Source organism: Cololabis saira, chromosome 15, assembly GCF_033807715.1.
Source record: "Cololabis saira isolate AMF1-May2022 chromosome 15, fColSai1.1, whole genome shotgun sequence".
Lineage (NCBI taxonomy): Eukaryota > Metazoa > Chordata > Actinopteri > Beloniformes > Belonidae > Cololabis > Cololabis saira.
Window position 1 is genome coordinate 6797728 of NC_084601.1, and position 13603 is coordinate 6811330.

The 13603-nt window shown below is 38.7% G+C and overlaps 1 protein-coding gene across 1 annotated transcript; it reads right to left on the reverse strand.

Moving 5' to 3' along the window:
* Nucleotides 1-2958: 2958 nt before the first annotated feature.
* LOC133461109 (extracellular matrix protein 1-like) lies at nt 2959-4828 on the reverse strand. The gene is made up of 3 exons (XM_061741888.1): nt 4691-4828; nt 4240-4496; nt 2959-3434 (listed from the first exon to the last, which is right to left on the reverse strand). Exons 1-3 carry the CDS (start codon nt 4755-4757, stop codon nt 3231-3233), a joined length of 528 nt encoding a protein of 175 aa, XP_061597872.1. The 5' UTR covers nt 4758-4828; the 3' UTR covers nt 2959-3230.
* Between the last annotated feature and the right edge of the window lie 8775 nt (nt 4829-13603).

The window sequence follows — 13603 nt, forward strand, 5'->3', positions numbered from 1 at the left end:
AATCAGAATCATCTTAATTGGCCAGGTTTGAACATTGTCCAACAAGGAATTTGACTCTGGTTATATCGCTCGCTGTACCCAGATTTAAAAATAGCAAACAGAAAAATAAACAAATGTGGCACTTATTGACATATATACAATTAAAGAACTGAAGGTGCAGCAGTATGAGGTAGAAAAATGACGGCTCTAAATAAAATAACATTTATACAATTTTTTTTAAAGTGAAAGGTGCAGCAGAATGAGGCAGACATGATTATTGCCGGAAGGTGCATGTGATAGTTATTATAATTGCTGCTATTATTGTTATTGCACGGTGATTGGTTTCTCTGAGACTCTATTAATTGTGAGAGTTGATCAGAGCAACAGCTTGGGGGAAGACACTGTATATATACTGTATGTGTATTGACAAAACCATTCACCATGAATTATGAGGTCCAGAATAAATGGGAGGCAGTATCTGGGTGCAACTTATAAATGTAGTTGTAGTTGTAGTTAATATACTTTTGTAATTTTACTGTAACTTGTTGCTATAAACAGAAAATAAAGTGAGAACATGTAAGACCCCACAGTCTTCAAAACAAAACGGCTAAAGTCAGGATTCAGTGTGACCTCCCTCAGAACCAAGAACAGCTCTAAAAAAAAAAGTATGGGGGCTAAATCTTTTGCAACGTAGTATATATTTTGGAAAGCAATAATCAAAAACATTATGTCTCAAACTTGCTTCCCTCAAAAAGACAAAAAAGATGGTATGCTGTGTCCTATGTAAATAAAACAGAGTGTACTCTAGCAAGTAAAGTATTCTCACATCATGAAAGAAATCTATTCTTCCTGGATGCAAGAATTTTATTTATTTATTTATTTATTGTTTTTCTTGGAAGAACTTTGAAAATCTGCAGATGCTGCAAAGTCGATGTTAGAAGGGCTTCAAACTAGCTCATAAAATCTGATCTGTTGTGGGATGAAAACCCAAGTTGAGAATCTTGTACCATTGTTGGCACAAGAGCTAATGCTGCACCAGCAGGGCTGGAGGGCTATGCACCTACTAAAATAATATAGGTTAGAACAGTTGTTATGGTCAACTCAGGTGTAGTATGATGATTTTTGCAGCGCAACAATACAGAATTGAAGATCACCTACTACAAAACCTTAATTCTTCAGCTGTAAGTTCAGTAAACTTTCACCAGAGAGATATGGCCGTAATAAACACATTGCTGATTTTCTAATGATTTTTATATATTTATTTTGATCTTCTTAGTTACTGCTTTAATCATTCATGTTTTGTTGAGTGGCCAATAAGACTGTGAGTAGACGACCTCTTTAGAGTTTGAGATGCAGGTTTTTGGTTGTTTTTTTCCTGACTTTTTTAATGTTTGGGTTTTGGGTGATCTTGGGAAGAATCCTCAGCTATACCCACTCCAGATAAAGACTAGCATCTGTTTGTCTACTAAAAAACTCTTTCTCACTATAAAATGATGGATTCAAATGGTTAGGAAATTGTCTTTAACTCTTCCTGCATTGAGAGGTAACAAGAAATGATTCTCTCAGTTCATTGTTTAAGTCCTTCATTTTTTATGTTGTGTCAACACACTGAATGCTACACATGAGAAAAATGCTAAATTATTTTCTTAAAAAGCTGCTACTATATGCTGATGATCAGCATTTAGTGTCCAGAACACTGCTTTTGTTTAAAAGAGACAGTATAACATGTCATCTGAGGTCGTATTCACCTATTTTCAAGAGCCAGTATAAACCAGATGTTTTTATTTCAGTCCTGATATATAAAACTTTAGAATTTTGATTAATGATTGTAATTGGATTTGATCAATGTGTATATACATAAAACCCTGCTAAAAAGTACTTCTTGTAAAGATAACGTCTTGATTTTTACTTATTCATTTATTTTGAAAGCTAAGTACTAAAACAGGAAATGAAAGTAGTCTTGACTGTTCTGGTGCTCTTACAGACAGCATAACTCAGACAAAATGTTTGAAAGGTGTTTATTTGTTGTTTATGTATATTAATGCGAAGAAAAACACACAGATGTTCTTAGTTACATGTACTTTCATACCCAACTAATCCAGCCAACCATCACTCAACCTCAACTACAACTTCCTTGGTAGCTTCTTCAGAGACAATATGCATGCATATGGGTTTTATAGAGAATCCTACACATAAATATTTATGCAGGGCACATATTATGAGAGGTGTAACAGTGAGCATTTGAGTTACATCTTGACAATGTGTTGTTTTTGCAATTGTGACAAAAAAAAGGTTAACATACGGAGCTGACAAAGTAACTGGGCGAGACTCTTGTCCTTACACAGCATGGACCAGACCAGTATTTCCTGTTCCATTCTGACAAACTGGGACAGAGGCAAGATGTGGATAATAAGTGTTTACTCTTTGCTATTTTTGACCGATGAAAGTTTATGTATGCACGGTATATATGCAGTACTGGAGTTGAGGGGGGATGAGGGGGATGGCATCCCCCCCTGAAATAAAAACGGTCAAAATCACCCCCACCTGTAAAACTGCCATCCCCCCTTTCCAACCCTTAGGCCATTTCATCAATGAATGTGGTTTTACTGCTATTTCAACATTTAGAGTCATCACCAGAAAAATAACTTATTTGACAATTTTCACCTGTTTCAAGTAAATTTTCACTTGAAATAAGTAGGAAAATCTGCCAGTGGGATTTATCTTCTTATTACAAGCAAAAAAATCTTGTTCCACTGGCAGATTTTTCTACTTATTTCAAGTGAAAATCTACTTGAAACAGGTGAAAGATTTTGTTTTTTCCAGTGATGAGTCTTGTTTTAAGTGTAATGAGATTTTTTTTACTAAAATGAGACATTTTAACTAGAAATAAGACAAATATTCTTGTTAAGATTTTGAGTTTTTGCAGTGATCCATTTTACTTATCCTGTGAAGGACAGAGTCATATTGATAAGTTCAGAAAAGTGTTTTTTATTGTTGTGTTTTGATGTATTTGATGTAAGCCCAGTGGATATTTAAAGCTTACAGAAGGCTGCATTTAACTGCTGCTATGTCATTCCTGCAGTATTTCTGCAGGTGTTTTGGTCACTGCTATTATTTGTAATATATTATATTATTTGTAATCAGCACAAATGATCTGTCCCCATATGATAAAATCCACCATCCCCCCTGATTTTTTTTTTTTACAACTCGAGTACTGTGTATATATGAATGTTGCTTTTTTTGTGTCATCTTTAGCAAGTATCTTGTCTGAAGGTGAACCCTGGCTCAGCAGGCATCTCAGGAGCAATGCTGCCGGGTGTTGCGCTGTAGTTTGGGTTGGGCAGCCTGCTGTCGAAGCAACGCCACCTCGCTTCTCCTTTGTCCTCACAACACTCATACGCCAAAGTCATGGTGGAGAATTCTTCAGCACAGAAACGGGACAAGGCGTGTTTCCACTGTGAGAGAGAGAGAGTAAAATAAATACATACTTAATGTCACAGTTTTATTTCTATGTCTATCAAACGTGAGGACAAATCCTCACACACTATAATTAGGCTTTGTTTTTTTCATTTAAAGCAGTGTCTTTGTATAGTGTTTGCCATTCTCTGTAAAATGCACTTAATGATATTGAAAATATATGCAACAGGGTTTTATTCTTTCATTTTACGTGTTTGATTACATGTGACTTCTTAAAAGATACATTTATATAATATTTTACATTAATCATATCATTTGCATTATACAATTTGTACAATTTTAATTCAGATGTGTATATGGGAATTAGTAAATAGAAACAGCTTGTGACAACATTTTTGTCCCACAGCTCTTACGTGAAATCTTATTTTTTTTGTACATTTGTTAAAACATATACAGGACTGTCTCAGAAAATTAGAATATTGTGATTTTCTGTAATGCAATTAAAAAAAAACAAAAATGTCATACATTCTGGATTCATTACAAATCAACTGAAATATTGCAAGCCTTTAAATATTTTAATATTGCTGATCATGGCTTACAGCTTAAGAAAACTCAAATATCCTATCTAAAAAAAATAGAATATTCTGAGAATCTTAATCTTAAACTGTTTTTTTAATTGCATTACAGAAAATAAAGAACTTTATCACAATATTCAAATTTTGTGAGACAGTCCTGCAAATCTAGAATGCATTAACATATATGTAAATCTCTGTGACAAAACAGCAAGACTATTGTAAAAAACAAATAGAAGGATTCTAATAGTGTTATATAAGACAGACTCACAGCTTGCTGGGCGCAGCAGAGAATCTGCCCCACTTGCTGTGCCACTTGCCCACTGCAGCACAAACTGTACCACGACTCCAGACGGTTGATTGCATCTCCACGGCGGCGGTAGTGACTGGCACCAGAGTTCGGGAAGAAACTGTCCGGATACCTCGGACGGCCCTGACCTTGGTGGCAAATGTTAGCGAGGTTCCTCATGGTGGGACGGGCAGGTGGGAACGGGACGTTTGGCTCATTGTAAGAATATTTTTTGGTTTCTGCGAACATCAAACATGAAGCAACATAGAGGTTAAAAGCATTGCTGTTTAAGGATTACATTAAGTGTACATGATCAAGGAGTGATTGCTCTTTGAACTTTGTATGTTGACCTTGAGTGTCAAGAAAGGCGCCCATAAATAAAATGAATTATTATGATTATACATGATTATTACTTGATAAGAGGTTCACCTACCTCCCAGATGTGCAACAGTCATTACTGCAATTATCCAAAACCCCACAAGACGTCCTGCTGAAGTCATGGCTGTATGATGATGTTGCAGGAACTTCTGGAAAAGTCACTTCCCCTCCAACTGGTGCTGTTGGTGCATCCTTGACCAATTTATATGAGTGATAGGGAGCACGTGTGGGAGTGAAACGTTTGTGAGGTGGAGTGGGAGTGGTGGGGTGAAAAGAATGTTCTGGTGTGTGTGTGTGTGTGTGTGTGTGTGTGTGTGTGTGTGTGTGTGTGTGTGTGTGTGTGTGTGTGTGTGTGTGTGTGTGTGTGTGTGTGTGTGTGTGTGTGATATTTGTCATGTCAAACCAGTTGAAAACTGCTGGCATACCATAATACTGCATTCCGTGTATTTTGAGTGAGAAGTCAGACATTGCATGCATTTCACTTTAAACCTCTGCACATTTGATGCATACTGTGCAAAGAAAAAAACATTGCCTTCAAGTTTGCTTTCTTCCTTGTCAAATAACTCTTCAACAGATTTTTTGAATCAAGATTACTGAAACTCGATGATTTGGTTAAGATACAGACACTCACCATCATGTACAGCTAAATGTAAAGCATTACCAGAAAACTTACAATACATGTTTACTTTCAGTTCAAATAATGAAGATAGTTGTAGAAAATTTAATTTTAAACATCTATTTGCCCGAACAACTTTAAAGCAGATGAGTGTTTCTGTTGTTGGAATTAAGTTATGGAATTCATTACATGATGATTTAAAGGGCTGTATAAACATATTTCAGTTTAAAAAGAAATTTAAAGAGAAAAAAATAGCAATGTATGGATGAAATAGTTAAAATTTATAATATATGCGTATGGAGACAGACAATCTATCTTTGATTTTTTTGTTTTTCTTTCTTTGTGATGTTAACTGAGTAATTGTAATTGTGCAGACCATCTGTTATTATCGTTCAATTTTGTTTTGAGGGAGGGGCAGGTAGAATAAGATTTTCTTTTTCCTGCTCTTTTCTGGTTATGGAATATGCTTTTGATTGTGTTGTCATTTTACTTGTTTTTTTGTTTTTTTGTTTGCATATTTCCATGATCGGAATAAATAAAAATGCAATGAAATTTTAACATATCTGAAAAGAAGCAGCTGAAAAGATCCACACAAAAAATATGGTCACATTGAATGTGAAGGCTGCTCTTTTTGTGACTATCATGAAGTGTGGGTTGATGCAATTTAACAATCAAATTGAATTGAATGATAAATATTAGTCCCCATAATGTTGCAGTATACACTGAGAATAAAGAAATAGACAAAAAAAGAAAATTAGCCATGCTGTTCATCCTTTATACATTTCAATTAGATTCTGAGACTCCAACAGCCTCAAAGATGTTTTATCTTCAGCTCCTCATTTTCCGCTCTCTAAACTTACAAACAAGGTGGCGATGCATGACCAGGGTGTAGTCCTTGAACACAAGTATCTGAATAAGGGAGAACAGTGCATGGATACAGTAATACACCACCATTAATTACCGTAGTATGTATTCTCATCAGGACTGGTTTATAATCTAATGTGTACAATTACTGTAGTCACCATAATGCTATTATATGACTTGCAAACAGTGATAGGTTTAGTTATATAGTGTTTTTTTTTCTTAGTTTTTTTTTCTTTGGAATAGAATAGAATAGAATAGAATAGAGATTTATTGTAATTGCACAGTAATACAATGCAGCTTTGGATAGAAGCTTGTGGTGCGTGATGGACCTGATGGTTTCCCTGAGGGCAGCAGTTCAATCAGATAATTAGCAGGGTGGAGTGAGTCTTTCAGAATGTTGTGTGTCTTCTAGGATCGGTATGTGAAAATGTTGTCCATGGAAGGTAGCTGTTGGTTGATCATTTTTTGGACGGTTTTTATAGTCCTCTGCAGTGACTTCCCATCTGCAGCTTAAGTACTACCATACCATGACAGGATGCCGTAGGTGAGCACACTCTCAATGGAGCAGCGATGGAAGGACTGCTGTGGAAAAACCTATTAATCAGTTTTTTCCAACTAGGTTAATATTTGGACTGAAACTGAGTATCTAACTTAGTTACCAAGAATAAGATTTGAGAGATGATTCAGATTTCAGTTGATTTAATTAAGCAATTAAAATAGAGTCAAAATCGGGTCAGAACATATATGAGGCATCTCAATGCAGAATGACAATGAAACAAAGGAAACATAATCATTTTAAAGGCATGAATGATGATTCATTCTTTCTGGTAGATAAATCAATGCGGAGGTCAATGTTAATCTTTTTGGGGCAGAGTCTGCACACTTAGTCAGGACAAGGCTATATGTTGCTGCTCTCAGCAGTTTTGGTTTAATCAAGTGGCCAAGGCTAAGTTTTCCATCACAAGGAGCTCAGGTGCTGTTGTGACGGATTGGCTTTCCTGAGTGTGCGGCAAAAGTATAGCCCCTGCTGTGGTTTCTTTACTATTGCTGTGGTGTTTATTATCCATCATAAGTTCATAAGTTCTCTGAGATGTGTATGGCCAAGAATTTGAAGCTGGACACTCTCTCCACCCTCTCCCCGTTGACGTGTAGTGTATGTGTGTGTGTGTGTGTCCTGCTGCTTCCTGTAATCAATGATCAGTTGTTTTGTTTTTTGTTTTTGTTTTTTGAGGGTCAGGTTGTTCTCTGAGCAACACTCTGGTCATCCCGCTGCTGCTTCCACCTGCCTGCTGTGTGCTGCTGACGTCCCCGACTCCCCCAGTCTGGCCTTCGGCAGGAGGGTCCCCCCTTATGATCCTGGTCCTGGTCCAGGTTTCTTCCTTCCTAAAGGGGAGTTTTTCTTGCCACTGTTTGGCTTAAGGCTTTTCTCCCACTATGGGAGTTTTTACCTGCCATTGTCCATGTAATAATTGCTCGGGGTCACGTTCTGGGTCTCTGGAAAGCGCCTAGAGACAACTTTTGTTGTATTAGACGCTATACAAATAAAATTGAATTGAATTGAATTGAACTCTGCCAGCCTTTGAATCTCCTCTCTGTAGGCAGACTCATTACCATTGATGATCAATTCCAGCACAGTTGTATCATCTGCGAATTTCACTGTGGTGTTGGTAGTTTAAGATGGGGTGTGTGTACAGAGAGTAGAGAAAAGGGCTCAACATGCAGCCCTGGGGGGCCCCAGTGCTGAGTGACAGAGTGGGGGAAAGATGTTGGTCAAAAAGTTATTAATCCAGAGGCAGAGTTGTATGTTCAGGTTGGACATCTTGGAGAAGGATAGTATTAAAAGCCGATGTCCACAAACAGTAGCCGTACATAGGCCCCCCACAGCTCCAGGTGGCACAGCATGGAGACGGCGTCGTCTGTTGACCTGTTGGCTCGATATGCACATCGGTGGGGATCCAGAGTGGGTAGCAGGGCAGCTTTGATGTGTTGTAGGACCAGTCTTTCAAAACACTTCATAATTACAGGTGTCAGTGCTACAGGCCTGTAGTCATTGAGAGATATTGTTATTGAAGTCTCTTTGGAAACTGGCATTATGGTGGATGTCTTCATGCAGGTGGGGACAGTGCACTGTGATAGAGAGAGATTGAAGATATTTGTAAATACTTCACCTAACTCTAAACACCCATCCTGGGACGCCATCTGGGCCAGCTCCATTCTGTGTGTTGATCCTGGGGAGTGTGAGGACGTCTGCAGGCTGAAAGACGACAGTCTGGCTGCTGGTGTCTGGAACTGGACTGGTTCACCTCAAAGCAGGTGAAGGACCGGTTCAGCTGCTCTGCCTCCAAGACACTTCCACTGGTAGTGCTGCTGGTGTTGTTTTGTGACGTATCCCCTGCCATGCCATGCGGGGGTCAGAGCTGCTAAAGAGTTCTTCAATCTTCTGTTTATATGCTGCTTTAGCATCCTCGATTACCCTCTTCAGGTTTGCCCAGGCAGCCTTGTACCACTGTACGTCACCAGATCTGAAGACAGTGTTGCGTGTTTATTGCAGGAGTCGGACACCCCTGGTCATCCATGGCTTTGGGAAGTTTCTAACTGCCTGAAATGTCCCTGAAGTAGCTATGTGGGTATTTGTCTCATTCTGAACGGTGTGGCTGCTCGAATAAGATTTTAAATAGTCTTTAGTCATTAGCAATGCAACACAAACAACAACTATGTTGAGTCCATGCACCCCACTGTATTTAAAGGGGACCTATTATGAAAAACAGGTTTTTTCTTGCTTTAACATATATAAAGTGGTCTCCCCTCAGCCTGCCAACTCAGAGAAGGAGGAAAGCAACCAAATTCTGCAGTGTCTGTACAGCCGCCCGGATGAGCCGTCCAGTGTGATGTGGATCTACGAACCGTTCAGATTCTGCTCCTGTCGTGATGTCACAACAGGAGCAGAGGTTATGCCTCCGATGAGTGAAACCACGCCCACAACTATAAAACCGTGTAACTGCATGAGAGCGTCCAACTATCACGTAGCAGCTGTCATGGTCTGAGGGGTCTGTATCGCCTTCACTGGCACTATGTAACTTTGAGGTGGATGGTAGGAACCCTTCCACACTACTGGTAAAGCACTATCGCTTTTGTCCAAAGGAGCCGCCAAACTCAACAAAAGCTGAAAGTTACATTGTGCTGCTTTAACTCCGCCGACCGGAGCTTCTGCCATTTTTTCGTAGCGGTGTATTGCGTCATTCAGGCAGCCAATCAGCGCAGAGCCTCATTATCATAGCCCCGCCCACTCAGAATCCTGCATAGATAATGAGGTTAGAAACGGTAAAGATAAAGACATGGCCCAGAGGCTGAATTTCTAATTTATATAGAAAAAACAATCAAAAGCTTGTTTTTAAGACATTCAAGGCCTGTTTAAAATAGACATTAAATGTCATAATAGGTCCCCTTTAACTACAGGCGGAGACAGCTGCCTGAAATAAAGTTGTATACAGAGGTGTCCTCTGTCTCTGCAGCTTTATTGAAGTTTTTGTTTTTCTTTTTTTCTTTTGGTGTGTTAGACTGAGGGTGAATGTGTCCTTCACCAGCGCTCTTTGACGGTCTAATCTAACATATTTTATTGGGACCTGAGACAGATTCTAATAAAATATGTTAGATTAGACCGTCAAAGAGCGCTGGTTTTATTGGGACCTGAGACGGATTCTGGCAGCACGGTGGCTTAGTGGTTAGCACTGTTGCCTCACAGCAAGAAGGTCCCCGGTTCGACTCCCAGGCCCGGCAGGGGCCTTTCTGTGTGGAGTTTGCATGTTCTCCCCGTGCTTGCGTGGGTTTTCTCCGGGTACTCCGGCTTCCTCCCACAGTCCAAAAAACATGCATGCTAGGTTAATTGATGATTCTAAAATTGCCCGTAGGTGTGAGCGTGAGTGTGATTGTGAGCATGGTTTGTGTGTCTATATGTGGCCCTGTGATGGACTGGTGACCTGTCCAGGGTGTAACCCCTGCCTCTCACCTGAAATGAGCTGGGATAGGCTCCAGCAGACCCCCGTGACCCCGCAAGGGATAAAGCGGGTAAGATAATGAATGAATGAATGAATGAGACGGATTCTCTGATTCTGTCAGAGAACTAAAACCATCAACAATCATACAATGATAATGTTTGATAATGCAGTCATGTTTGTTTAGTGTGCTGCTTTGTGTACGGTGGATATGTAGGCAAAACGCTAACATGCTGGGGGAGGCGGCTACTGTGGAGGATTGATGTTGACGTGATGAGGAGTGTGCTAAAATAACATTCATGTTAATGTCAGGATGCAAGTTTTCCCAGCAGAACATTTGTAACTGTTGTTGTTGTTGTTGTAACAAAGCGAGAAGAGTTTACTTACATTACCGGCCATAATCCTGTACTTGATATGTGTATAACAGAACACAAGAACTATTTTGAGAAACTATCATACAGTTTTTACATATGTCCAATTATATTTTGGAACTATGACTGAACCAATTGTTCTTTTGGTCTTCTTATACACGCTAGGGGAGGCTGAACAACTACTGCCGAAGCATGTTGTGCAACACCGGAGACTCAATTCCTAAGCACTGACCTTCATCCAAAAAGTTAAAGGACTTGAATGAAGGACCACCGTGTAAGTAGTCTAGACAGGGAGGTAAGATAAACCATTTTTAATTAAACAAGAATAGCTGTAAGTAAAGGGGTAAAAAGCCTTTTGAAACAACATACAGTAAGTGTCTGACAATTGGTTAAGACAATCCAAGTAAAAAGTTAATAATTGAACGTACAAGTACACCAGACAATAGTCTCTGATGTTCTTATGGAGTCCATAAAACTCTAGTTAAATGTGCTTCAATCAGAGTTTCAAGTGAGAAATGACCCTCATGTGCTCCTAAATAACTGACAGAAACTCCCTTCCATTTCTTGTCAACTCAGGTACCCTCTTGACTGAAAGCTATATTAAATGAGAATAGACAGTGTTGAAAATGTATACTAAACACCTAGGTAATGAGCCTGGCTATGTTCTTGTGATATTATCCTTCCTTTAATTACATTTTAAGCAGTGAAAGATACTGACCTTTGCTTATCTTATCTTTACTGAGTAGGAGAAGTTGTTGAAGAAACATGATGCAGACTTTTATCAAAGGGAGTTTTATTCATTTCCAGAAACACCAAAGAGCTTCTGATAAGCTCTTCCTGTCGTCTGGAACTGGATGATTGTGTGTTTATATTCGCCAAAAATGCAAAACTTTTCATTTCATGTTGTTATCTGGAAACTTTGTGGGTAAAACAAAGACCGCACTGGCTGAAAATCTGAGAATCACTGTAGTTTTCCACTGCCTAAATGAAAAAGCCTTGACAAGCATTTCTGATACCTACACTGTACTGCTGAAGACCTATAGATTGAATATCTTTCATTTTGAACCAAATGCAGGTTTAATATATACATGTATATATTCAGTACCTCACATTATCTTCTATCATAATCTTAATCTGTGATCAGAAGATGGAGGAGCTCTTGCAGCATAGTATAGAATGCAAAGCAACCTTTTGGGATAGATGAATATTGTCCAGTTTGCCTCAAATTCAGCTCACAGTCGTCACTCTGCCACATAGTTTGGGGTTTTTTTCCACCAAGGAAAGACACTTGAATCTTAAAATGTGAGGCCAAACATTCATTCAGTGTACACACGAGGCCTTCATTAGACACGTCTCTGGACACAGAGCCCATTCTCTCATATACCACCAAATAAAACTTAAAATATAAATAGAGAGAGAAAAATCCATCTAAAATCCATCTAATTAACAACAGCATAAATCCAAGGCCTGCAGAGAGACTAAGTGAAGTAATAAAACGATAACACTGAAGCACATGGGGTAAGATTAGCAGTAGCATAAATCATAGATGTAATTAATTAAAAATCATATTAAATACATCATCATGTTGGCTATTAGTTTGTCTAGTTACAGTGTTGCTTTTTGTGCATGGCTTTTTATTCTGTGTTAAGTGCTTTTGTCTTGTTTTTTTTGGCCTGTTAGTGTGTTACTGTGTCTTATGTTATTAATGTTGATGTTACTGTTGCTGCTTCATGTTGTTTCTGTTTTTGTTTGTAGCAATTGTCTGTCGTTGAGTTTATGTTAACCTGTGTGTGTATGTATTTTAGCTTAGGCTCTTACCTTTTAATCTTTATTCTGATGTAGCCTTCTTATTTGGAAATGTTTTATTGATTATATCTTAATAACCTTTCTTTTAGGTTGACTATTTTACACCAGTCCAGGGACAGCAGATGCAAAATAGCCTTTTTGGCTAATTCTGGCATATTTTACATGTGTTTAAATGTATTAATGTGCATTGTCCCTGATAACTAAACCTTTAAATAAATAAGATAAATAAATGAATAAGGATCGTTCTATGCAGACATGTTGCCAAAGCAGACGGTGATGGTAAGAGGAAAATAATTTTCTCCAACTGTGCCACTCACTGATTATTGAACCACTTAGGGTTGAAAAATCCTCCTCCTATTTGGTTGCACAACTACTGTACAGCCCGTACACAGTGGTGCTGCATGATCGGGCCTGTTTCCACGATGACAAAAGGACTGCTCTCGAAAAGCCCCGCACAGCCATTGTTCAGGCTGATTACGACTGTCCATTGTTAATAGCTCAACAATTTTAAATGTACATATATATATATATATATATATATATATATATATATATATATATATATATATATATATATATATATATATATATATATATATATATATATATACAAACAGTATATACTGTTTACCTCCCCCATGACTTCAGCACCCACACCCTGGGTGGGGTTGGAGAAAGGGCCTTTCTGTGTGGAGTTTGCATGTTCTCCCCGTGTTCCCTTGCGTAGCTTATGTGAGCTACCCTCACAAAAACATGCAGCAGTCCTGGGCTATACATGCCCCCTCTAGCCGGGGCGCCACATGGGGTGGGGAGGATCCGGCTGGAATAACATGATCCTTCCACGCGCTACGTCCGGGCCCGGCCAGAGAAGCCCCACCCTATCAGGTGAAAAGCAGTGACCTGTTCACTCCTCAAGTTAAGGAGGAGACCTGAGCTCAGTGCAGAGGGTGAGCAATGCCCAGGACACACTTAGGTGTATATATGTATATATTTCTGTGTTAGCAACTCAAACGTTTTCTCTTTAATTTCACTGACTCTTTAATTAGTCAGTGTAACAGGGGATTTTATTCAGAGCTTTAAAGAGCTTTTTATTTGTATAATTTATTTTATTATAGTGTACATTCCCAGGCGACCTTTTTCACTTAAGTTTGAAATGCTTCATTTAGCTTCTGTTTCTCTAAGGCTCTAAAAGACTGTTTGCAAAATTGTTTCATTGTGATGTCATCAAGTCAAGTCTGAATTTCATTGAAAAAACATCTGACCTTTAATGGAGGTGTCATTGTATAATCCTGTTCCCTTTCTGACCATGTAACCACCGC